This window comes from Macrotis lagotis, chromosome 6 (genome assembly GCF_037893015.1).
Source record: "Macrotis lagotis isolate mMagLag1 chromosome 6, bilby.v1.9.chrom.fasta, whole genome shotgun sequence".
Taxonomy (NCBI): Eukaryota; Metazoa; Chordata; class Mammalia; order Peramelemorphia; family Peramelidae; genus Macrotis; species Macrotis lagotis.
In genome coordinates this window covers 185,083,463-185,109,842 of record NC_133663.1, presented here as the reverse complement: position 1 = coordinate 185,109,842, position 26,380 = coordinate 185,083,463, and the positions used below count along the sequence as shown (strand labels likewise).

The following is a 26,380-nucleotide window of genomic DNA, read 5'->3' as shown; positions in this document are numbered from 1 at the left end:
TCAATTATTTCTTACTACTTAGAGCAAAATATTGCTTTAATCCAGTTATAGCTACATACTTGGTGATTTAGGAGTGTATCCTTCTTAGAAAAGCCTCTACCAAGAGCAATGACTGCTGTTTCAAAGCAAAAATCTTAACCAGTTTATAAGGGTAGAGTTCTTCCAGGAAAAAAAAGGAATTTATAGCAAATGGGGGAGAGGAAGACATTGGGAGAGGAAATCAGCAAGTAAAAACTGTAAGATTAAGAATCTTGGATTTCTAAAAATGGCATAAAACATAATGTGTTCGAACTGCTTGTCTAATCCCTATCTTATGGTACTATAGAAATCTTACCTTTAAAATTTACTGGAAAGTATCAGATGTCCCTAAGTTGACCAATAGACTCAGTTACTACCACATGAATCACTTTAAGGAAAGAAATCTTTAAAGCCTAATTCATAATTTTGTACAGATCTCATCATTACTCAGTGAAACACAGGCTTTATTACCCATTTGATGAAACCACAAGAACATGTTTCAATCTGTAGTCTTACTAAGGTTGTCCCTATCATATGAAAGATAACAATATTCAGAGATAAATGTAAACTCTTAATCTCTAAGCTTGGGAAGTTAATGAGTATTAGCTAATAAGAGTGATTTTTGAAGCATGTTTCACTTCATACTTGGTATAATCAAGAAAATCATGTTCTTTTCCTCTTGAAAACTTCTCTTTAATAACCAGGGTCTTTTAGTATTTAACATCAGCAAGCCCTGTTCCTTTCCATCTTTCACTTACCTTCATTTTGCCTTTCTTCTCTGTGTGTTCTGAAAGAATGGAGAAGGTTGATTGTACATCATTAGGCAATTCTGTTTCAGCCAAGGTTGTCCCAAAGGCCTGGAGCAGTTGAGCTGTATGCTTAACCATTAAGGCAAAACGTTCAATAGCCTTTTGAAATAAAGAGGGAAAAACGGCTATCATAAAACATCCTATGGATACAACACAGTTGCTGTTTTAAAATGAGATATAGGTCTCATAAACACTAACAAATTAAACATCATATCATTCCAAAAATAAAAGATTTTAAAGAAAATCTGAGCAACAATCTGTTCTTAGATAAGTACCTTCACCATTCGCTCCTTGATTGCATGCTTCCCCCCAAGACTCACACCAGACACACTTTTAACAGTCTCAAAATTCAGAATGATTCCATACTTGACTTATCTTCTTTCTGCTAGGAGCAGAATGTCCATGTATTCGCTTTCTCTCTCTCTCTCTCTCTCTCTCTCTCACACACACACACACTAACACACACACACATACACACACAAAGACACCCAATAACAACAACACTGCCTTTGCCCTTAAGCCTGCAGAAAACCACTCCCAAACTTATTAGTCATGTTATTTCTTTAAGATGACTAAGTTCCACTGAGACCATCTCCTCATTTTTTGGAAGTAAACTTTACTTAATATGAACACGTTTGGGGAAAGCTGATGCCAGGATGCAGCAGCAGGACTAAATGGTAAGTATGTAATCAAGGGAAATTCCCTTTCCCCCCAACCACCAAAACATAATCAGAAAGGTCACTTACTATGCGCTGAGCTATCCAGTCGTTATGATTATAGTCCAGGGCCCCACCAAGATCTTCTGTCAACTGTGGTTTGTCAATATAGCTCTGCAATTCTGCTACTGAACTGAGCATTATGATCTTTAAAAAAAGAAACAAAGCAAAACCCACAAATAGAACAGCCATCTATAGAACTGACACAGTAATCTATCAGGGGACAATGTCTTCACTGCTGATGAAAATAATAGCTGTTAAGTCTGAGAAAGATCCATTGCAAAGGAAAATTTTTTTCAGGTGCCAATTAACTTCTACAAAACACCCCAAATGGGAGGTAGATAATGCACAAAAGTTGTGTCAAATGTTATCTTCATCAATTTTCACATTTCAATCAGTCAGCAATGAATGATCACTACTTCTGTGTGTGAAAAGTCACTTAACTTCTTTTAGCCTGAGTTTCCTTATGTGTAATATAAGAAGCTTGGAGTGAATAGTTTTTGAGGACTCTTCTAGATCTAGGTCTTTATGCTAGGATCCATTAAGTTAGTACCTAATGTGTGCTAGGCAGCATGCTAGGGTTACAAATACAAAATTAAAACAGTTCCAAGAAACTTATATTCTACTTATACATTAAAAATATAGAGTTGTGCTATTTAAATGATTCTTCTGCACACAATTAAGAAGAAAGATTTTTATTAGTGAAACTAAAAACAAATTATCCAGATTTTTCAGTTATATATATATATATATATTTCTCTTTTTTTAACATTAAACTCCAAGATGTCAAATTAAAAAAAAACTCATTGCTCTGCAATATATCAAGTAAGTCTTCCAAAATAGATCTTTAGATCTATTTCACATCTGTTCTGGATTACTACCATAGCTATTGTTAACTATTTGAGATTAAAAATAGCATAATTTATTTTTGAAAAAGAGAAGAAGGGGCAGCTAGGTGGCACAGTGGATAGAGCACTGGCCTTGGAGTCAGGAGTATCTGAGTTCAAATCTGACCTCAGACACTTAATAATTACCTAGCTGTGCGGCCTTGGGCAAGCCACTTAACCCCATTGCCTTGAAAAAAAAAAAGAAGAAAATATATTTAAGAATGGAACACAAAAAAGATGTAATCAGTCCCCATTTTTGTCCTTCTATATTGCCCTCCAAGCAAACCTAACTAAGAGAAAAACTTCCTACATTTCTTTCTCTTTACTCTTGAATTTTTGTTAGAAACTTTCTAAATTTCTTTATTTTAGGTTTCCTTTCTTTTTTAATTTTTAATCATTTTGAACTTACAGAGACAAAAATAAGAACATATCTGTGAATACAGCACAACATAACAAGAAGATACAATAGAAATTCATGAACTTCTATTTTACACTGTTTACTTTATTTGAAAAACTATATAATAAATAATGCACATCATTCTAAAAACTACCCTAATTTCTGGGTTTCCTTTTAAGTTTTCTTTTTTTCCTCTGTTGTGTATTCCCCCCACCTAAAGAAGGCTATGATTAACAAATTTTTTGTAGGTAAAATCATATTATATAAACTTTTATTTATTAGTTCTTTCTCTGGATATGAATTGCATCTTCCTTTATAGAGCTTTTGCAATTGATTTGATCATTTAGATTACTCAAAATGATTTAATGGTTCAAAACTGAAAAATAATTATTCTTAGAACAATACCACTATTACTGAGTACAACATTCTCTTGGTTCTGTTAATTTCACATAAGTCTATTCTTGGAGGGACCCCTCAATTTCCCAGTTCTTTGCCATTACAAAGAAAGTGGTTATAAATATTATAGAACATATAAGTTCTTGTTCTTTTCCCCTAATCACCTTGGTAAACATACCTAATAATGGTTTTGCTAGGTCAAAGAGTAAACCTAAGTTTTATAACACCATTGGACATTATTTCAGATTGCTCTTCAAAATAGTTGGATTAGTTCACAGTTCAATTAACAGCAAATTAATATCTCATATTTTAGGCTTTTTATATCACTAGCACTCTTTGCATGTTCAATTAAAAATATTCATTATTAACAAAGATGGGCATAAAACAATCCCATTTATTGATCATTTTCTTTCTAGTGTGTCATGCATAGAGTCCTGGATACTCTAGAAATATTGGTCACAAAGTCTACAAGTAACATCCGCACATAAGCCAGAGAGAAGAACCTTTAATGATAAATTAGCAGATTAATAAAGGAAGCTACTTTCTTTCTATGAACAAGTATGTGTGTAAAAATAGTTCCTGATGTGTCTTACTTGTCAAATATAAAGCAAAGTTTAATTAAATTGCTGGTAGATAAAGATTTTGTGTTCATTATAAAGGTTTTGTGTTCATTATAAGGATTATAAAGATGAAATGAGGTATAGAAGACCACAAAGAGCATAGAACTTTAAACCTTACAGTAACATTTATGCCTATTTGGTTAACATGGACTCTAACCACTCAAACTGTGCCAAATGATGATGTACAGTAAACCCAAAACAATGCTCTTTACTTTCCTAAGGTTTATCATAAATCACAAACATGAAGTGATTCTTTAGACTCCAAGGCTACTCTCATACTAGAAATTAAGAACAAACTATTCTTTAAATCTCAGAGTATCTAAGGTTTTTATTTATTAAGGACTCACTGTGATATTTACCCTGTAATGTATATACACCTTATTTTCACAGATAATCCACTAAGTTTGTATAGAAGGTCCTAAACTTTCCAGGTTGCTATAAATAATATGCTTCTAGTAATTAATATAAACAATTGAAGGAAAAGAGGAGAGGTTTCAGTTATAATGGTCAGAAGGCTAAAACTTGGGACTAAGAAAGACTTAGGTTTGAAATCTGCCTCTGATTTAGCAAACTATGTGACTGTGGAAAGTCTCTTATACTCTATCAGTCTCAATTTGATTATTTGCAAAATGAGGAAAATACTTTTCACAGAGTTCTTTTGAGGTTCAAATAAAAAAAATTATGTAAAAGTTTTCTGAACTTTAAAATGCTATACAGGTATTATCATTAATTATAAAACATAATTCTAGATGAATAGTGGATATATGGACAGTTTAGTATGAAGTTTCTTGATCAATGATAGAATGTGTCAATCAAGAAGGATCAGTGGGCTAGGAGAAAGGCAACAGTGATGCAAGGTTGGAGTCAGAGGACCTGAAATCAAACCCTAACTCAACCACTTTATTACCTACATGATCATGGACTACTCATTTTATATCTCTGGACTTCAGTTTCCTCATCTGCAAAATGAAAAGGTTGAACTAGATGATCTCACAGGTCTCTTCCAACAATAAAGCAATGATTCTGTGAATGATGAAGAGGCTCCATGTGTTGGAGGGAGGAGACAGGCAGAAATGGGTAAGGCGGAGCAAAGGGAATGAAAGTCACCCTTTTTTCACCCTTCCTTTTTAGAATAGTTTTTGTTTTGATTTGTGTGGGTAGGTTAATTTGGGGCAACATGATAAGAGAAAAGGGTGGTACAGTAAATAGAGAATCTGCCCAAGAAGACTCCAATCTTCCTGAGTTCAAATCTAACCTCAGACACTTATTAGTTGGATGACCCTAGGCAAGTCATTTAATCTTGTTTGCTTGAGTTTCCTCATATGTAAAATGAGCTGGAGTAGGAAATGGTGAACCACTCTAGTATTTTTGCCAAGAAAACATGAAATGGGGTCATAAAGACTCATACACAACTGAAAAATAACTAAGCAAACAACTATATAGAGAAAAACTCTGGTCTTACAGTGGGAATGGCAGTATGAAATAAAAGAAGAGGTCATATTAGCAATCCAATTTATATTTTGCTTCAAGTGTTCTGATTATCAGGCAAGGTGGAGCAGTGGACAGAGTGCAAGGCCTGAAATCAGGAAGACTCATCTTCCTAAATTCAAATGTGGCTTCAATACTTACCAGCTGTGTAATCCTGGGTAAGTCACCTTAACCCTGTTTGCCTCAGTTTCCTCATTTATAAAATGAACTGGAGAAGGAAATGGCAGACCATTCCAATATCTCTGCCAAGAAAACCCCTAATGAGGTCACAAAGAGTGAAATGAAAGGCTAACACTAACAACAAGTTTATAATTGCCATCAGAATCACAATTTCCAGAAACAATTCAATTCATATTACAAGGACTCTTGGATCAAGACATATACTTTTTGTTCTGAACTATTTCAGGAGAAATTCACATGAGAGAAATCTTATGCTGACAGCCATGTGTACCATGATAGTTCATGGAAAAACTACTGGAAATTCAGTGCCATTAAGCTATATTTGATGGGAAATACAAATTAACCTAATGCTGCTACCAAAATATTGAGTTTTGTACATCCAGTTGATTTTTTTTCAAAGAATCATCAGTTGTAGAAAGAATTAAAAAAGGAAGATGTTTTTCACCAGAGGAAAAGGCAGAAAAGGGAAAAGAAAGAAAATAAGTACTTATGTAACAACTACTATATGCCAACATTGTGCCAGTGCTTTTTGCAAATATTATCTCATATTTTTTCTCACAAAAGAGGTGGGTAAGTGCTATTAATAACCCCATTTTTATAGTTGAGGAAACTGAGGCAAATGACATTAAGTTACTTGCCTAAGGTCATAAAACTAGTAAGAATCTTCAGGTAGATATGAACTCCAGGTTCAGCACTATACACCAGTTCTTTTAGTAATCTAGTTTTATCTTTCTAGAAAGATAGATCATTTAATTTATAGGAGAAATTTGTATGTGTGGAGAAATGAAATGAGGATGACTTTCTGTCATTTTTAATGGTCCAAAACCATTTTCTAAAGGTCTAAAAACTTTTTTAAGGTCAGAGGCCCCTTAAAGCCTCTATCTTCCTCTCTTGAGGGTGGAGATGGTCAGAGTGGTTATCTATTGATTGTTTTTGACTTATGATTTTCAATATGTTAAAGCTACATTTGATCAAGGGAAAATAATAAGTGGGACAGTGATCACAGCACTGGACTTGGAATTAGGAAAACTATTTTTCCTGAGTTCAAGTCTGGCTAGGTACTAGCCAGGTGATCCTTGACAAATTACTTAACCTCAGTTTTCTCATCTGTAGACTGATCTGAATAAGGAAATGGCAAACCACTTCAGTGTTTTTGTCAAAAAAAAAATCCAACAGGAGTCACGAAGAGGCTGACATGGCTGAAGTGACTCAATAACAACAATACACATTTGAAGACCTATTAAAGAATAAGATAATCTTCTAGCTCTAAGATTCTATGAAATCTATGATTCTATGATATTCTATGCCCATGGAATGGTCATTGGGCAATAATCTATTTTAATATAAAGAAGAATCCAAGAGTGAAAAAGGGCTATACATAAGGTCAAAAGAAAGTGTATATGATAGAATCTCCCAGAGGCAGAAAATCTCATTTTGTCTTTGTGTTCCAACATCTAGGCCAGAGTCTGACACGCAGGAGACATTTAACAGTTACTTGTTGACTGATTACAAATAAACAGTTTAGTCATTTGTTGATTGTTGTTATTTAGTCATATCTGTTTCTAATAGTGGAGTGGTTTGCCATTTCCTTTTCCAGTTAATTTTATAAATGAGGAAATGAGGGTTAAGTGATTTGCTTAGGGTCATACAGTTAGTAAGAATCTGAAGTTGGGTTTGAACTCAGAAAGAAAAGTCTTCCTGACTCCAGGCTCAGCACTCCTTTTGATAGGTATAGCATTAACACTAACAACTTTTTTTAAAAAAAAAATCTATTAACACAAAGTCTTAGTATGCAATTTTATTTAGCAATTTGAGGAATTATCTCAAGCAAGAAAGAACAGTATTTAACATTTAACTTTTTAGTTTTTCTTTCTCAGAGTTTTCACCTCCATGATTGGCCAGCACCCCACATCTGTCTGTGAGTTGCCCTAATGATTCATACCTGCTATAACTATTCCTATACTCTAGGGAAGGGTTCTTAACTTGAATTCCATGGCCCTATAAAGAGTCTATCTATAGATGAATTTCAGAATAGTTATAAACTAAAACAGAAAAAATATATCATTTTTTTTTTACTAATTTCCTTCAACTATTTAAACATTATTTTGAGAAGGGGTCCATAAACACCATTAAACTGCCAAAGGGTGGCATGATATACAAAAAAAAAATTAAGTAGCTCTTGATTAATGACTTTAGCCTGATTGTATTACCTCTATATAACTGTAAAGTTGGGACAGATTTCATAGGTACCATAGTCCAAAGATTCAAACTCAATAGCAATGGGTGGCAAATGGGCACTCAAAACTCCTGCTACCCAACCAATTAAGATGTAATTGAGGAATGTTTAAAAAATAAATAAAAATACATGTACTGTATTGATTTGTAGTTTTCTAGGTCAATCTGTGGCCACAGATATTCATGTTCAAATTTGACCCCACTGTTTTAGTCACCTCTCTTATTTCCCAAGGGAATTAGTAACTTGTCCAGGATCACACAGATGTGGCAGAACTGGGACTGAAACACAAAGGCATTTATTGGTTTTTAAATGACATCATGCTGTTGCTCAGGATTCAGTATATACAGACTGCTTCTTCCCTTAATCTTGATGGAGATAAGTTTGGGTGGGATTTTTCCAAAGGAGTTTTACTAAGGGGAATGCAAAATAAAGCATAACCAAGTCATAATTCATGAGCTACAGAATCAGAAAATCCTATTTTAATATTATGGTCTAGCCAAGATGACTTAAAGCATGGGTGTCCAATCTTTTAAGTATTCTGGGCCACAACACCCAATAAAAACTTGTTGACTGACTTAAAGGGGCACCTTTTTCCTCTATTCTTATTCTTCACATTCAACTCTCTTTGGCAAAATCAGCAAACTATTAAATTTCATTATAATTTCTATTATGAGGTTCAGGTCTTTGACCTCGGTTCTAAGCAAACATCTAGGTGTGTCTTAAATGTGTTTCACAATCTCAGGGATACTTCAAGATCTAAGAAATTTATGGAGGTCTACAACTTAGAGACTAATCAATCAAACCTTTCCCAGTTTAACTTACAATCACTTTTCCAAGTCTCTTTATGATATCCTTAGGCTCTTCCTGGGGAGTAAGTATCCAGAATCTTATCAAAACAATTTTATAATATTTTAGACAATTTCCATTGTAATAAAGGAAGAAATTCCTTTCCTCCCAAGCACATCTTTAAGAAAAAGGTTAAGGGGTGGCTAGGTGGTGCAGTGGATAGAGCACCAGGTCTGGAGTCAGGAGTGCATGAGTTCAATTCTGGCCTCAGACACTTAATCATTACCTAGCTGTATGGCCTTGGGCAAGCCACTTAACCCCATTGCCTTGCAAAAAAAAAAAAAAAAATCTAAAAAACCTAAGGAAAAAGGTTAAGTATTGCAATACTTACAGGTACCTTCATTTTAAATTCATCTTTATTGAATTTGAAAGAAATTTCTGCAAGAGTTCGTTGCATAAGTCCTGTTGGGCGTAGAACAAGGACAAGTTGCAGGTTCCCTGGAAAAGATGCCTGTAAGTAAAGACATTGAAGACATTGTTTATAAAGAACAAATCCTACTGCAGTTCTAAGGTGCAGATAAAACTCCAAGTATAATTAAAAAAAACCCAATATAGAAAAATCATTGAGTATTTTCTGAGCACTCACTTATATCTCTATTGGATCCCCCTTTCCCACAAACTGTAATATGACACTGGGTCCATGATTGTTTTTCATAATTTCAGTCATGCCTAACCATTCACAACCCTATTGGAAGTTTTCTTGGCAAAGATTTTGGAGTAGTTTGCCATTTTCTTCTCCAACTCATTTTACAGATGAGGAAATTAAGGCGAGCAGTTAACCCTGAATTGTCTGGGGTCACCCAACTAGGAAATTTCTTAGATCATATTTTTAACTCAGGAAAATGAGTCTATATTTTTAACTCTAGGCCTGGTACTCTATTGACTGGATCACCTAGCTGCCCATTGAGTCCAAAGTAGGTACTTATTAAACATTTATTTACAGATCAATAATGGAATATTATTGCAAAAGAGACTGAGCTATACAATTTACTATAGACTTTGAGTTGTGAACATACAGTTGATTAAAGTAGTCCTTCCTAAGTTCAATGGGGAAAGGTTCTTTGATTGCAAATACCAGTTGTGTGGATGAAAAGATGATTGAGATGTGATTTTTAACAATCTAATTTTAGTGGGTTAAGATGTTTAAATTTGGGACAGCTGTGGCACAGTGGATAGAGCACTAGCCCTGGAGTCAGGAGGACCTGAGTTCAAATCTGACCTCAGACACTTAATAATTACCCAGCTGTGTGACCTTGGACAAGTCACTTAACCCCACTGCCTTCAAAAATAAAAAAAAAAATCAAAAAATTACAAATAAAAATAAAAGGAATGGAGAAGGAAATGGAAAAGCACTCTAATTTCTTTTTTGTTGTTGTTGTTGTTGTTTTTTGTTTTTGCAAGGCAAATGGGGTTGAGTGGCTTGCCCAAGGCCACACAGCTAGGTAATTATTAAGTGTCTGAGACCAGATTTGAACCCAGGTCCTCCTGACTCCAAGGCCGGTGCTTTATCCACTGTGCCACCTAGCCGCCCCAGAACTCTAATTTCTTTGCTAAGAAATCCCCAAATGGGGTCATAAAGAATCAAACACAACTGAAATGTCTAAATAACAACTACAAACATGTTTATATGATAAAAAGAAAAAAACAAAAAATAAAAACCAACAGCAGCAGTTCTGCATGACTCAATTAAAAATAGGCAATTTTGAATAAGTGGTCATATTTGTGCTTTTGTGATGTAAGAATGGAAATACATTGAGCTGACTATATAGTATGAAGTATTACAGTTATCTAGCAGAATATAATAACTCAAGAAGTTTCTCTATATTATTGTCTTTTAAAATATTATGATAGACACAGAGGTATCTTTATCAACTCCATCTGATTGTTTTTTTAATTAGAAAATGTGGATTGAAAAGTTCTTTTTGGGTGAAAGGGATACAACAACGACATGCAAAGCCCAGTAGTCAGTGACATAAAAGTTCTCTTAGAGCAGAGAACAGCAGAATTGTAAATCCTTAAAATCAGAGGAGATCTTTACATCTACACTATCCCTCCCTGTTACCTTCCTTTACTGTATATCTGACTGTTCATACAATCTCCATTCTGAAGATCCCCAGAGATTTCCTTCAGAGAATTCACTGCCTTCTTAAGGGGTTCCTTTTGACTTATCAAACAACTCTGTCAGGAAATTTTCTTTTATACTGAATTGAAATATGCTAATATAATGTTATTACTATTAGTTTAAGAAAACAGGTTTGATCCTTCTTCTAAACAACAGTTCTTCAAATATTTGAAGATAACTAGCCTATCTCTTCCAAATAACCACAATTTCATCAGCTGTTCTTCATGTAGTCTATTTTGTGTTCCCCCAGTATCCTAGTCACTCTATATGTATATTCAAGTGTTTTGTTGTCTCTTGCTAAAACATAGCACCACAAATTGAATACAGTACTCGAAGTAGGATCAATCTGGTTCAGAATTCAGAATTATCCCTTCCCTCATTATAAAACTAGATTTTTATTAATGAATTGTTTTTTTAGGAATCCATTTGATTGTTGGGCTCACAGTTTTAAAAAATTCTCATCTTTTTCACATGACCTTAATCCAAGCTGCATTTTTCTAGTCATACCAAGTTTGGCTAGCATGGGGGCAAAGGAAGACTTGGGAGGAGTGGTGATGTTACTGATGATGGTGTGCAAAAATGCCATTTTTTCTTTTTTTTTTTTATGGTGACTGAATGTCTTCTTTCTCCACAAGAGTTTATCAAAGCCATCAAATTGACTTTCTGCAGGGAGGGCAAGGAAACTCTCCTTTTCTGTTCTGTTGCTGCCTCACTGAACAAGCCCAGTCCCCAAGGCATTTCCATTTTCTATGTGGCCAAAAGCAGAGTTGGATGAAGCAATTATTTTTTTTTATTTATTTAAGGCAATAGGGTTTAGTGACTTGCCCAAGGTCACACAGCTAGGCAATTAAAAATTAATTCTTCTTAAAGAAATGCTTACTTTCTTGAAAGCTAAGAGGAAAAAAATCTACTTCCTCTATTTCTTCAAAAGAATTAAAGAATGATGTAGCAATTATGAGTAAAATCAATTAATAGCATAATTTGACTGCAACTTTATTGTAGAAAAACCAAATAATCTGTAGGGTTTAGTCTCAATTCACAAGTAAAAGAAAAGATAGCAACCTGATTGGTAGATGACCTCATAATATTAGGATCTGAGGTTTCCCCAATAAATTCCTATACAGCAGGGTAGCCTGCTAATTGAAGAAGGGAAGTGCTTTTAAAGACAAGGGTATTAAGGGAAATGCACTTTAAAAAACGATTTCCAAAAACCCTCCCTAGATCTTAAATCACAAATTAAAATGTCCATTTTATTTTACTCCAAAAATATTTCCATTCATACATTTTTCTGGAAATATATAATTCTACTCACATGAACAAAGAAAATCAAAGGCAGCCTAAAAATAAGATTCTGTGACTATGAAGAAAATGGAAAATATTTCATAGCTAATTATCATATCTCATTTTTACCAGTAGTTTCAACTACTTTCACTCCACTTGAGTTATTGACATAATTTATTCATTCAAACCTTCATAACTTTGCCCTCACAAAGGAATGACTTTCCTGTTCCATCTATCTATTGTTGACCATTAATAACAAATATGAATCTTCCCATTTCTGATAGTGGAAATGAATAAGAATCCCTATCCAAAACTCCATTTTATATGTCCAGGCTTCTAATCCCCTGCATGCTTGCAGATACACATATCTGCAAGCTTAGAGCATCATTAAGCTGTATGTGAACCTAATTCTGTTTTGTTCTTTCTTGATACCAAAATCTTATAGGCTAATGTTTGTTACTTATTAAGTATCACACATTTAATTTTTTTTTAAAGGCCAGGCCAAACTCATTGAAGTAGTCACCATATAGGCTCTTTGAGGGAACATCTCAAAACCTAAATCCTCCCTGAAAAATTCCCTAATTTCCCTAAGTCCTTACTGCTCTAGGAAGGATCGAATTGAGCCCTCCTTGATTTCTCAAATGACAATCATCTCTCCTTCCTCTAAAGTCCCATGGCTAGTACTTCTTATCTAATCATTAAGTCATATTCTGTCTTATATTGTTATTAAACTTTTCTCAGACTATAAGCTCACTGACTGCAAGAACCATCTCCTAGATAATTTTCTTCATTTTTTCAGAATGACCTAGAACAAGGCTCAATAAATACTTTTCTCAATAAATACTTTTTAATGAACTGATTTGATTGGAGCTCCTATTAAATGTTAAGTTGGTGGCAATTACCACCACCTGCCTCTAAACTTATGTATTTCAAGGTGTAGTTATTTGCAATATCAGATATGAACACAAAAAAATCTAATTCTGTCTGGGGTCAATCTTTATTCTGAAAACTAGAGGTTCGATTTGGCTATGTTTTTTGACAAATGAAATATTACTGTAGTCTCATTTTACCTAGAAATCTGAGTTAAAGATTGAACAGTTAAAGACTGTTGAAATTATTCTTCCATTCAATTATTGATGAAGTCATTTATATTATATGAAAAAAGTATTTTTTCAAATTTTCAAATTTTCATTTATTTAAGGCAATGGGGTTAAGTGACTTGCCCAAGGTCACACAGTCAGGCAATTATTAAGTATCTGAGGTCAGATTTGAACTCATGTCCCCCTTATTTCAGGGTTGATGCTCTATCCACTGTGCCACCTAGTTGCCCCCTGGAAAAAAAGTCTTAAATAATACTAGCACAAAATACAAAAAATACAATTCATACTTTCACCTCAACCAGATATTAATACTCTATATGTAGCATTTACATACTCTAGAGGGGCTCTATAAATAAATATGGATAGAAGATAATGGTAGAATAATATTAGAATTTTAGAGACTACACTGGAAAATATGTTAATAATGTTTACTTTGGGAGTCAGTATGTACACAATGCCATCCTCCAAAAATACAAGTTAGTGAGTATCTTTGGACTGACTATATTCTTATGTTTATTCATGGACTGACTACATTTACAAATTTAAAACTGAGACCCTTAAGTGAAACTTTTTAGTGAAAAAAAAGAAATAAACAAAAGGAAAAAGTTAATAATAAAGAGAAAATCCTTGTCTGCTTTATCTATTCAGATATTTTTCACTGAGGACACAGTGGATAACACAAGAGTTGTTTTATGTCTGAATACTTAAGATGTTTCTGGGTCACCTTTAATGAGTCAGGAGCAAACTTACACCTTTATTTGTGAAACTAACACTATTATTTAGAGATAGGATTGCTAGGGATGTATTTTATGAGGTGACAAAGAATTATGTCTTCTGAATTCCCACAGATAAAATTTTGGCACACCAGATGATTACACCTCAAGGGTACTTAAATGGCAGCAGTGATGCCATATTTCAAAAAGTAAGCTCCCTGAGGGCAGGTTGAGCTTAATCATTATTATTACTTTCTTCCTAGAGATGACATCATTGATCCATGCTCAAATTTCTGAAGCAGATTACTTTGACTAAACTTAGTTTAGGAAAAAAAAATTGATTATCAAATCAATAATTTTGTTTTCTAAGCATATTTTTTGATAAACCAGTTAATCTAAATGTCTGGTGACATTAAAAGTAATTTTCTTATCTGTCTTTCCACTTTCTAGTTCACAAAAGATGGGAAATCAGTGTTAAAGGGAATGTGAAAAGACAGGCATATTAACACAGTTAGTGGAGCTATGAATTGCTATAATTATTCTGAAAAGCAATTTGGAATTAGGTAAATAAAATGGCATATCCTTTGACCCAGAGATTGCACTTTAGGCATAAACTTTAAAAGAAGTCATTTGTGAAAGAAAGACTCTATATACACCAAAATATTATAGCAAATAATCAGCAAAGAACTAGAAATAAAGTAGCTATCAATATATTACAGAATAGCTAGAAAAAGAAATCGTGTTGCACTAATATTATGACTGACAGAAACAATAAATATAATGAAACACATTAACTGAGATGAAGTGATGCAGAGCAAGGCAAATAATAAATACAGTGACTGCAACAAAATATGTGGGAAGAACCACCATGATAAAAACAAAATGAAGGTTGTACAAGAGTTAAGAATAATTTTGTTCCCAAAGAAGAGATATGAGAAGACATCTGCAGGGGTATTGGGGGGGTCTATAGATGTTGAACACTGCATACAATTTCAGATTTTTATCAATGTGTTGATTGGTTTTGCTGAGATTTTTCCCCCCTATACTTTAAAAAAATTTTTTTATTTATTTAAGGGTTATGAGTGACTTGCCCAAATTCACATAGCTAGGCAATTATTAAGTGAGGCCAGATTTGAACTCAGGTACTCCTGACTCCAAGGGCCAGTGCTCTATCCACTGTACAACCTAGCTGCCCTCCCCTATACTTTTAAAGATATTATAAAATATGACTCTCTGGGAGATTATTGATTATCAAATCAATAATTTTGTTTTCTAAGCATATTTTTTGATAAACCAGTTAACTTTGTACTCTTATACAACCTTCATTTTGTTTTTATCATGGTGGTTCTTCCCATATATTTTGTTGCAGTCACTGTATTTATTATTTGCCTTGCTCTGCTTCACTTCATCTCAGTTAATGTGTTTCATTATATTTATTGTTTCTTTCAGTCATAATATTAGTGAAACACGATTTCTTTTTCTATCTATTCTGTAATATATTGATAGCTACTTTATTTCTAGGGAATGGGAGAAGGAGGGATCAAGGGGAAATAAAAAAACTCAAAATATATTAAAAAAATTTTTCAAAAAATATAATATCCTTTAAAGTAGGGACTGCCTTGCCTTTTATTTTTTATATCTCCAAAGCTTAGTACAGTGCCTAGGGAAAAGAATTAATAAATTCTTTTTCATTCATTTTTTTTTAAAGTACAGAGGTAAAACTAACCCCAACAGAGGTTGGAGTGTTGAGGACTTAGTCCAGGGTGTCAATATTTAGAGTACTGATAACACTTGCATTCCTTTTATAGCACACAATAATTATGTTTAGCATCTAGTTAACAAGAATAATTCTTGCTTTGCATTTCCAGTGAGCTCACCCATCTTCTAGCATATTCCCACTCCCTCAGTAGCAACTTCATGGTATACTCCTTGAATTTCAACTGCTGAAGCCACAAAAATATCTAGTTAGAGCTCTCTTGAGAAACGAATGGTATTTGAAGATGGCAGTTGTATTAACATTTCAGTCTTATGCTTTACTTTATCTAGAAATTAATAAACTCATTGTAACACATCCTACGTATAGAATTTATACTATCTGCTTTTGAATAGGGTTCCTTACAAGTTTGAAATTATGATGTGGGCCTTGTTTGCAAATGCAAAGTTGGTGGGAGGGTAAGAATGTAATGTCCCTTGAGAGCAGAAATTATTTTCTCTTTTGTTTTTCTATTTTGAGCATTAAAACTGTGACTTTAAGAATGAAGGAATCAATATTGAAATATTTATAATATGAATGTGCTTAACCTATATCAGATTGCTTGTTGCCTTGAGAGGGAGGAGTGAAAGGGAGGGAGAAAATTTTACAAACAAGAATATTTTAATAATGTATAAAAAAACATCATTTGTACAAAATGAATGTTGAAAACTAACTCTATATATAATTGAAAAAATTTTTTTAAACTAAAAAAAAAAAGAAGGCATTTATGTGAATATAACCTAAAGAGAAAGAAATTGAGAGAGAAATGGAAAAATAGAATATATTCTTTTAAAATAATTTCATACCATTGCCTAAGGTTGAACTCCTCTCATATAGTAATCCATAAAATCTAAACAGACTTCTTTGAGAAACTTGAGCTTGATAAAACAAGTTTTTTAAAATCCTGCTTTAACTCAAGAAACTTTACCCATGTCTAAGGCCAGTAGATTTCATCTTAAAGGATCTAGATTCAAATAACATTTATTGTATAATTTCGAACTGCTTATCCTAGGTTTCAGTTTTCTCATTTGTAAAATTAAAGGATGGACCGGTCTGGAGATTCTTAACCTTTTATCTGTGTCATTGTGTCTGGTGAATCCTATGGATCCCTTATCATAATAATATTTTTAAATGCATAAAATAAAATAGAGATTTAAAAGATGCTAATTATATTGGAATAATTATCAAAAAAATTTTTAAATTCATGGAGCATAAATCCCTTTCCAGCTTTCAGTCCATAAACCTATGGTCATTCAAGCCAAACTTTCCATAATTATTCCTTTTTTTTTTTTTGCAAGGCAATGGGGTTAAGTGGCTTGCCCAAGGCCACACAGCTAGGTAATTATTAAGTGTCTGAGACTGGATTTGAACCCGGGTACTCCTGACTCCAGGGCTGGTGCTCTATCTACTGTACCACCTAGCCGCCCTCCATAATTATTCCTAAAATAGAAAAATAATGAATTTTATATATATATATATATATATATATATATATATATATATATATTTCTATATTTATATTTTGGTACCTTTCTATATAGTCAACTATACTTTTTTTTTTTTTAGTTTTTTGTAAGGCAAGGGGGTTAAGTGGCTTGCCCAAGGCCACACAGCTAGGTAATTATTAAGTGTCTGAGACCGGATTTGAACCCAGGTACTCCTGACTCCAGGGCTGGTGCTTTAACCACTGCACCACCTAGCCACCCCTCAACTATACCTTAATGATCTAAAAGCAGAATTCCTAAAATCTTCCTTTAACAAATACAAAGAACTCGTTTTAAATGGTTATTTATTTTGAAATATGGATAAAAATTTCCTTACAAAATCCCAATATAGCAATATAAGGTTTCAAAAACAGATTGAACCTGTTTTCTGAGATCAATCTAATAAAGAATGAAGAATCTGGAGCAGCTAGGTGGCACAATGGATAGAACACCAGTCCTGGAGTCAGGAGTACCTGAGTTCAAATCCAACCTCAGACACTTAATAATTACCTAGCTGTGTGGCCTTGGGGAAGTCACTTAACCCCAATGCCTTGCAAAATTTTTTTTAAAAAATAAAACAAAGAATGAAGAATCTGAACACTGTAGAACACTGTAAAGAATGAATCGTTTAGTCATGGAAACCCACTAAATATAGCCAAATAAACAATTAACCTCTATCATTTGTGGTCTCCTTCTACTTCCATAGAAATGGAGGAAGAAAAGAGCACAGAAGTTTTTGGACTTTAAAGGTTTTTAATATAGGTCCTCTTGAATGTGAAAATTTTGTCCAGTAATTAATGAATGAACATACTATTAGAAGAATTGGACCATATTAAACTTGACATTCTACTATAACTAAAACAAAAATAATGGGAAGTACAATGAAATGGAAGGCTGACTCAAAGGTTTTCCTTGGAGAGGAAAATAAAGATATTGCTGGAATGGATTTTACTTTTTATTCAATGGCACCAGGAAAGATTATTTGATAGAATTTCTTGTTATTTTGCATTGCAGTGCTCATTGCAGATATTTGGAAAAAACCCTTTCCCCCACCCAAACATTCATTTGAGTTCCTGTTCCCCATGTCATACCCATATTTAGTAAACTTCAGAGACTCCATATCACCTTAAGGATCAAAATCAAAATCCTCTGGGATTCAAAGTCCTTCAAAACCTAGCTACCTAGTCTTCTTATACACACCAACCACCTACTCTAATGATTCAATGACATTGGTTTCTTTGCTTGGAGGAACAGCTCAAACCAAACACTCTATCTTTCTCTGACTATTCCTCATACTTGAAATGCTCTCTGTTCTTATCTCTGCCTCTTGGCTCCCCAGATTTCCCAAGTCCCAGCTAAATCCCATCAATTCTTCTTAATTCTAGTGCCTTTCCTCTGTTGATATTCTCCCATCTACCCTTTCTACATCTTGTTTGTACACACTGGCTTACTTGTTTTCTCCTCCATTAGATCATAAACCACTTGAGGCTATCTTTTTTTTCTATCTCTAGTGCTAGACCTAGTGCTTGACACAGTTGATAATAAACTGTTACTGAATGACTAAAAAAGATTACCATGAAAAATGCAGTCATGCATCATCTTTTGCAGAAAATGAAGAAAAAGCAAAACACTATGAAGATCCTGATATGACTTACAAATCAAATCAATATATACACTTTAACTTAGTGACTTCAGTGCCAAAGTAGGAAAAGTTGAGGACAGTAAGAAATAATGGAAAACATGAACCAAGAAAAAGGAATGAAAAAGATCATCTGATTTTAGTAACTCTAAATTCTTGCTTCCAGAGCTTCTTATTGGTCCGTTCAATGCTAAGTTCATAAGAATCCCCTAAACCAAAAATGTCAAGTATCTCAAAAAAGAAGCTTGTGTTATCAACTCAAACCATAGTGCCAAAATTAGTTCCAAAATTAGAACATATTATGTAAGTGTTGAATTTCATTGTAGTTGCCAAAGATATTTACTGACTTAAATATATTAATCACCAACTCACTTTTTAAAATATATATAACCATGTGGCAAACTGTAACTTTTAAATGAGAGGTAGATTTTCTGAGTAAGAAATTCAGTGAGTACTCTTTTAGAAATCCAACATGGGGCAGCTAGGTGGCGCAATGGATAGAGCACTGGCCCTGGAATCAGGAGCATCTGAGATCAAATCCGGCCTCAGACACTTAATAATTTCCTAGCTGTGTGGCCTTGGGAAAGTCACTTAACCCCATCTGCCTTGGAAAAGCCTAAAAAAAATCCAACATGACCAAAACTGCCTTCTTTGTGAATGTACAAAAATGGAGTTTGACAAGAGGAATGGAAATTTTTCAAATATTCTCCTTTGAATGTAAACATCAACACCCCCCCCCCACTTTGAAATTCCTAGTCAGAAAAATGATTATTTTCTCATGATCTTAATAGCCAAGTTTATATATATTGGACCCAATTGGTTTTTATGAGCCCCTTCCCTCATTTAAAACCCAGTTTCTCAGGAGCCAAGATGGTGACAAGAAGGGATCGAGTCTTAGGAGCTCTCTGATAAAATTCATCAGCTAAGGACTCTAACTAAACTTCCGAGAGACAGAACCCACAAAGGGACCCAGTGAGGCAGTTCTCCTACTCAAGGTAACCTGGAAAAGAGCAGAAAGGCTCTGCTCCCCGGGGTCGGAGAGGCGGCCTGCCAGAGGGGTGGCCCGCCAGAGCCAAAGAACTTCAGCCTTCTGGAGGCAGCCCCAGGGAGCTGGGAGCCACGGCTCACAGCAGCAGGGGAGTCTCCTGAGCTGCACCTGAAGGAGCACCGGTCACAAAGTGGGGGAACAGCAGGGGACCTCTGCCAGAGCGAGCATGTGGAGCCCAGCCCTTGGGGCACACAGCCAGCAGCTTGGTCTTTCTGCAGCCCTGATCCAGGAAACAGAAGCAGGCAGAGCCTGCAAGCAAGAGCCCCCAGGGCATGAGCCCATTGAGCTGAGGGAGGGGAGTGAAGAGAGAAACTGCAGAGCTCTGTCCTCTGCCCCTGGAACAGGACTCTGGGGCTCTGACCACATTCAGATCCTGATCCCAGTCTAGGCCCCCCCCACAGAACAGCAGGGCCCCCCACCTCAGCCCCGTGGCAAAGGGAGGTGCTTATGGTCATTCACAGACCAGGAGGGAGGACAGAGCCTCACACACTCAGACCCTTGTGGGAGTGTCCCAAAAGCTCAGGAAGCACACTAAACCAGGCCCAGGCTGGGAAAATGAGCAAGCAAAGAAACAAAAGGAAGACTATTGAGAAATATTTTGCAAATGAGCCCAAGAAGGATCAAAATACTCAGTCTGAAGATGAGGAAGCACAAGCTCCTGCATCTAAAGACTCCAAGAAAAAACAGAAATTGGGCTCAGGCTATGACAAAGCTCAAAAAAGACTTTGAAAATCAAATGAGGGAGTTGGAAGAAAAACCGGGAAAAGAAAGGAGAAAGATGCAGGAAAAACATGAAAATGAAGTCAGCAGCTTAGTCAAGGAAATCCAAAAAAATGCTGAAGAAAATAGCATGCTAAAAAACAGCTTAGGTCAAATGGATAAAACAGTTCAAAAAGTTATCGAGGAGAAGAATGCTTTAAAAAGCAAAATTGGCCAGATGGAAAAAGAGATAAGAAAACTCTCTGAGGAGAACAAATCCTTCAGAGAAAGAATAGAATTCAGGGAGATTGATGAAATTAACAGAAATCAGGAATCAATACTTCAAAACAAAAAAAAAATGAAAAATTAGAAGAAAATGTGAAATATCTCATTGAAAAAACAACTGATATGGAAAACAGACTTAGGAAAGATAATTTAAAAATTATTGGGATACCTGAAAGTCATGATCAGGAAAAGAGCCTTGACATCATTTTCAAAGAATTACTACAGGAAAATTTCCCTGATATTCTAGAAGCAGAGGGCAAAATAGAAATGGAGAGAATCCACCGATCCCCCAGAGAAAGAGATCCCAAAAAACCAACCCCTAGGAATATTATAGCCAAGTTCCAGAACTCCCAAGTCAAAGAGAAAATATTACAAGCAGCCAGAAGGACACAGTTCAAATATTGTGGAGCTGCAGTCAGGATCACACAGGACTTAGCAGCAGCTACATTGGAAGCTCGTAGGGCTTTGGAATACAATATACCGGAAGGCAAGAGAGCTTAGAATGCAGCCAAGAATGAACTACCCAGCAAGGCTGAATGTCCTCTTCCAGGGAAAAAGATGGACTTTCAATGAACCAGGGGAATTTCAAATGTTCCTTTTGGAATGGCCAGAGCTGAACAGAAGGTTTGATCTTCAGATAAAGGACTCAGGTGAAGCATGGAGATTGGAGGAGAGGGGGGAAAATATGAGGGAATTAATGAGGCTGAACTGCATGTATTCCTGCATAGAAAAATGACACTGATAATATTCATATGAACCTTCTCAGTTAATAGAGCAGGTAGAGAGAGCTTTTATAGTTGAAGCACAGGAGAAAGCTGAATTCGAAGATAAAATATGGTGTAAAAATGGAGTCAATAGAAAAAAAGGGAAATGGAATGGAAGAAAGAAAAAGGAGGGGGGGATAGTCCAAGATATTTCACATAAGATTTTTTTTTATTACAATGAGCTATTGCAATGATATGGAAGTGGGTATGCAAGGGGAAATGAGGGAACCTTTGCTCTCATCAGAGATGGCTAGGAGAGGAAATAGCATATATACTCAATGGGGTATAGGCATCTGGAGTAAGAAGGAGTGGGGAGCAGGGGGAAGGGGTGGGGATGTGCATAAAGGAGGAGAGGATGGACCATGGGGGGAGAGTGGCCATATATAACACATTTTCTTTCTTACTTCTTGCAATTGGAAGGCCTGCCCAGGACCACAGGGCCAGGTGGAGTCTGGGCCTAAGGGGTGGTATGGGGGCTCAGGGCCTCGTGGCCCCAGGACCAGGGATCTGTTGGCTGCGCCACTCAGTGACCCTACAGCAGAGTCAGAGTGAAAGGAGAGAGAAAACAGAGTACATGGTAGTGGAGAAATAAGAAAGGAGGAAGTTACAATCAGCAATGGCAATGGTGGAAAAATATGGAAATAACTTTTGTGATGGACTTATCATAAAGAATGAGATCCACCCATGACAGAGTTGTTGGTGTTGGAACAAAGACTCAAGCACATTTTTTGTTATGATTATTTGGGGGAGGGTGCAGGGCAAGTGGGGCTGGAGCTGGATGGCTTGCCTGGGGCCATATAGCGGGGTGATCTTTGGGTGTCTGGGGCCGGCTCAAGGGCCAATGCTCTGTCTGCCACCCAGCCACCCCTACTATTATTACTATTTTATTTTATTTTGGGTCTTTTTTTTCTTTTTTTTTTTTGGTTTTTGCAGGGCAGTGGGGATCGGGTGGCTTGCATGTCACACGGCTGGGTGATTGCTGGGTTTACGAGGCTGGATATGGACTCAGGTGCTCATGGCTCCAGGGCTGGTGCCTCATCCATTGTGCCACCTGGCCATACCTATAATTATTACTATTATTTTGTTTTTATTTTAATTTTTTTCTCTCCTCTTTACTTTTTTCACCCAAACAAGTCTATCTATATTCATGGGGGAGGAGGGGTATTTTTTTTCCTTGTAAACAAGAATATTTTATTAATGTAAAAAAAATTTGTACAAAATTAGAATAAAAAATAAATTAAAAAAACCCAGTTTCTCAAGGACATTTCTGACCCTGCCCAAAGAATTCACCCTACCCAAACCATCTATTTAGGATGGGGTGGGATTCCCTTGTCTAGATTGCCCCAGTCATAAGTGGTCTGGGATGAATCTCTTTATCCAAGAGTGACATTATCAAAATCATGTCTCCATGCATGTGGGGGGTGATGATCAACCTTAATGGACTTGCTCATTCCATCAGTGCAGCAATCAGGTACAATTTTGGGGTATCTATGATGGAAAATTCCATCTGTATCCAGAGAAAGAATTGTGGAGTTTGAACAAAGACCAAAGACTATTACCTTTAATTTAGAAAAAACAAAACAACCCTGTTATCTCATTATGTAATTTTGCTCTCTTATACTTTATTTTTCTTCCTTTAAGGTTATGATTTCTCTTTCATCACATTTAACTTAGATCAATGTATACCATGGAAACAATGTAAAGAGTAACAGACTGCCTTCAGTGGGGGGGGGGGGGAGGAAAGTGAGATTGGTGAAAAAATTGTAAAATTCAAAATAAATAAATAAATTTTTAGAAAAAGAAAATAATTATTCTCTAGGAGTTTGCAGTCTAGTAGTGGAGAGAAATAATTACAAAATAATAAGAGCTAATATTCAAAAAATATATGTATTTTACTTGGTCCTCACATCAATCAAACAATAAACATTTATTAACTGCCTATTAAAAAAACTCATGTCCCCACACTCAGACCCAGTCCCTCATTAAGAATAAACCCAACTTCTCATTATAATGTTCCTTCTCTCATTGTTAGCCAGAGTTGACTTCTATCCACCAGAGACAATCCCTTTTCCAAAAGTTTTTAAACACTTAAGAGCTTCCATGAGGGGGGAAGAGGTCATCTTTGGTTTCTGAGAATGAACCACTGACTTCAATTTATTGAATACCTGGCTAGTCATGATTAATAAATTGATTATTAATTACTCAGAAACATCGTCTCTTGGGATATTTTCATTTGTTTCATAAGTCTGTTTCTATCCCCAATTACAGACTTTTCTAGATGACTAAGTACACCAACCTCTTGCCATGCTCAATTTCCTGTGGATGGCTGGTTACTATCCAGTGATATATAACTGTATCACTGACATATCAATAAGGAGGCCAGCAAGTTTATCCAGGCTTCTTTACCTGTAAACATTTAATTCAGTAGTAGAAGTAGCCCCTAACTTATATGAATGTACAATCTACTTAGAAATGCTTAATAATTTTTTTTTAGGAAAAAAAATTTTTAGGAAAAAAAATTATCACTTCCTAACTGTGCTTCTTCAGAATACACCATCATGACTCAGCTGCCTTGTCTCCCTGGAACATTCCATCATTGAGACTATATCAGGCTATAAGATTATACCTTTTTTATTTGTAACAGTGTTCAAAAAGTGAACTAAAAGTTGTTTCCCAGTCATCTTCATTTCATTCCTCCTCACTCCAGACTCACCTCAGGCCCATCAGTCTGGAACCCTGGGTTATTGATTAGTGATTCAATTTAGACCCATGCCAACCAAGTTGCTTTCTGACTATCTTCACTTCATGCCACCCTTTTTGCTTGGTCCTCATCCCTAGCTGTCCCCTTTCTACATCTTGCTCTAGGAATAGTAGTCAAATCAACTCTACTATTCCTGGACAAGATGAGCCATTCACAAGAAAAACAGTTCCAGAAAAACCTGGAAGACTTATCTGAACTGATGTAAAGTGAAGTGAGCATAACCAGGAGAATAGTTTATATGGTAATAACAATAATTTCAGGATGCTCAACTGTGAAACATTTAGCTCCTCTGATCAAGACAATGATCTTAGACAATTCCAAAAGACTCGTGATGACAAATACTATCTACCTTCAGAGACAGAACTGATGAATTTTGAGTAGAGATTGAAGCATGTTTCTTTCACTCTCTTTATATTTAAGGAGGTAGTAATGAGGACAGGGGGAGGGGGAGTTGCGTGTTTTCTCTGCAATAAGTCCAATATGGAAATATGTTTGCATGACTTCCCATGCATAATTGATATTACATTGCTTGCCTTCTTAAGAGAGGGGTACAAAGGAGGGAGACAATTTGGAAGTTAAAATTTTAAAAAATGAATATTAAAAATATTTTTACATGTAATTGAGAAATATTTAATAAAATGAAAATATGATTTAACACCTAAAAATAAAATGAACATAAAATGTGTTTTGAAAAGATGAGTAATTTAGTTGCTCTATGGTTCTTCTCCTATTTCTGTCAGTTCATAGACTAAAACACTCCTTCTTGGTCATTATTCTTCCATATGTGTTGTCTTCCCCTATTATTAGAATGTAAACTTCTTGAAGGCAGTAACTGTCTCATATTTTGTATTTGTACCCCAGCACATAGCATTCTGGCTGGCACATAGTAAATACTTTATAATAAACAATAATAAATATTTTGCTTTTTCTATCCATTCAAAGTAAAGATGAAGCTGTAGTCTACATTAAGTGAATGAATGAATGGATGAAAGAAAAAGTATTTTTGCTTAGTATGTGCCAAACACTTCCCTTAGCTCTAGCTTATAATATAAAGCAAAGACAGTATATGCAGCTAGGTGGCACAGTGCATATCACTCTTGATCTGGCATAGGTAAGACTTGAGTTCAAATTCAGATTTAGATACTGACTAATAGAGTGAACTTGGGCAAGTCATTTAGCCTCTATTTGCTTCATCTATAAAATGGGGATAATGATATCACCTATTTAAGCTCTCAGGGTTATTGTGAGCATCAAATTAAATGATAATAATAAAGTTCTTAGCATAGCACCTTAGTACTTACATAGTTAAGTGCTATAAAAATATTTTTATCATCATTATTCTCAAGGATCCTAAACTCTAATCAAAATGTTCTTAAACCTGGGGGCCAATGAATTTATTTTTAAAAGTTCATTTTTTTAAAAAAAAGAACTTTAATTTTTAACTATATTGAACATAATTGTTTTCTTTATTGATTTTAAGCATTTAAATACATTATAAGGAGTATATACCTTCAAAATGTAAAGGGAGTTATGATAAAAACACTTTAAGAACCTCTACTATTATAGAGAGGAAGGATACAATCCTAATACATACTATTGAAGAGTGTTGTAACAATAGGCTCCATATTTTGGTAGGCTCTGAATTAAAAGAAAAGTAGGGGCTGATAACATATCTGAACTACCAAGAACAATTTAGATTACATTTAAAAGACTGCATCACCTGGTAGTCCTAAAAGTAACTTATGCCTAGCATTTAAACAGTACTTTAAGGTTGCAAAGCCCTTACCAATTATTTTCTCCTTTGATTCTCATGACAATGCAGGTAGATATTAATATCCCTATTTTATTGATGATGAAACTGAGGCAGCTAGAGGGTAAATGACCTGCTCAGGGTTAGTCAACTAATAAGTGTTTGTGGTTGAATCAAACTCAGGTCTTCCTGACTCAAAATTTCAATTGATAGTCACTCTGCCAATTTGCTTCCTCTCATTTATCATATGGTCTAACAAAATGAATTTGGGGAAGCACACTTTAAAATAGGTATTTAAATATTACCTCGGTGCTTTTTTGTATTATCTGATATATACAGATATATATACATATATATGTATATGAAGTTTAAATATATAATTTTAAAT

At 35.1% G+C, this 26,380-nt stretch overlaps 1 protein-coding gene across 17 annotated transcripts in view; it reads right to left on the bottom strand.

The window, feature by feature from the left end:
• The window catches only part of MCF2L (MCF.2 cell line derived transforming sequence like), a 404,366-nt gene that overhangs the window by 41,400 nt on the left and 336,586 nt on the right, over positions 1-26,380 (bottom strand). For 16 of the 17 annotated variants that reach the window (XM_074192062.1, XM_074192063.1, XM_074192077.1 and 13 more), the window contains 3 exons: positions 8,925-9,044; positions 1,574-1,690; positions 777-926 (listed from right to left, as the gene is read on the bottom strand). In XM_074192062.1, the coding sequence (XP_074048163.1) occupies positions 777-926; positions 1,574-1,690; positions 8,925-9,044 (387 nt within the window). The remainder of the gene's footprint in view (positions 1-776; positions 927-1,573; positions 1,691-8,924; positions 9,045-26,380) is intronic. The other variant, XM_074192060.1, reaches the window with a different exon arrangement.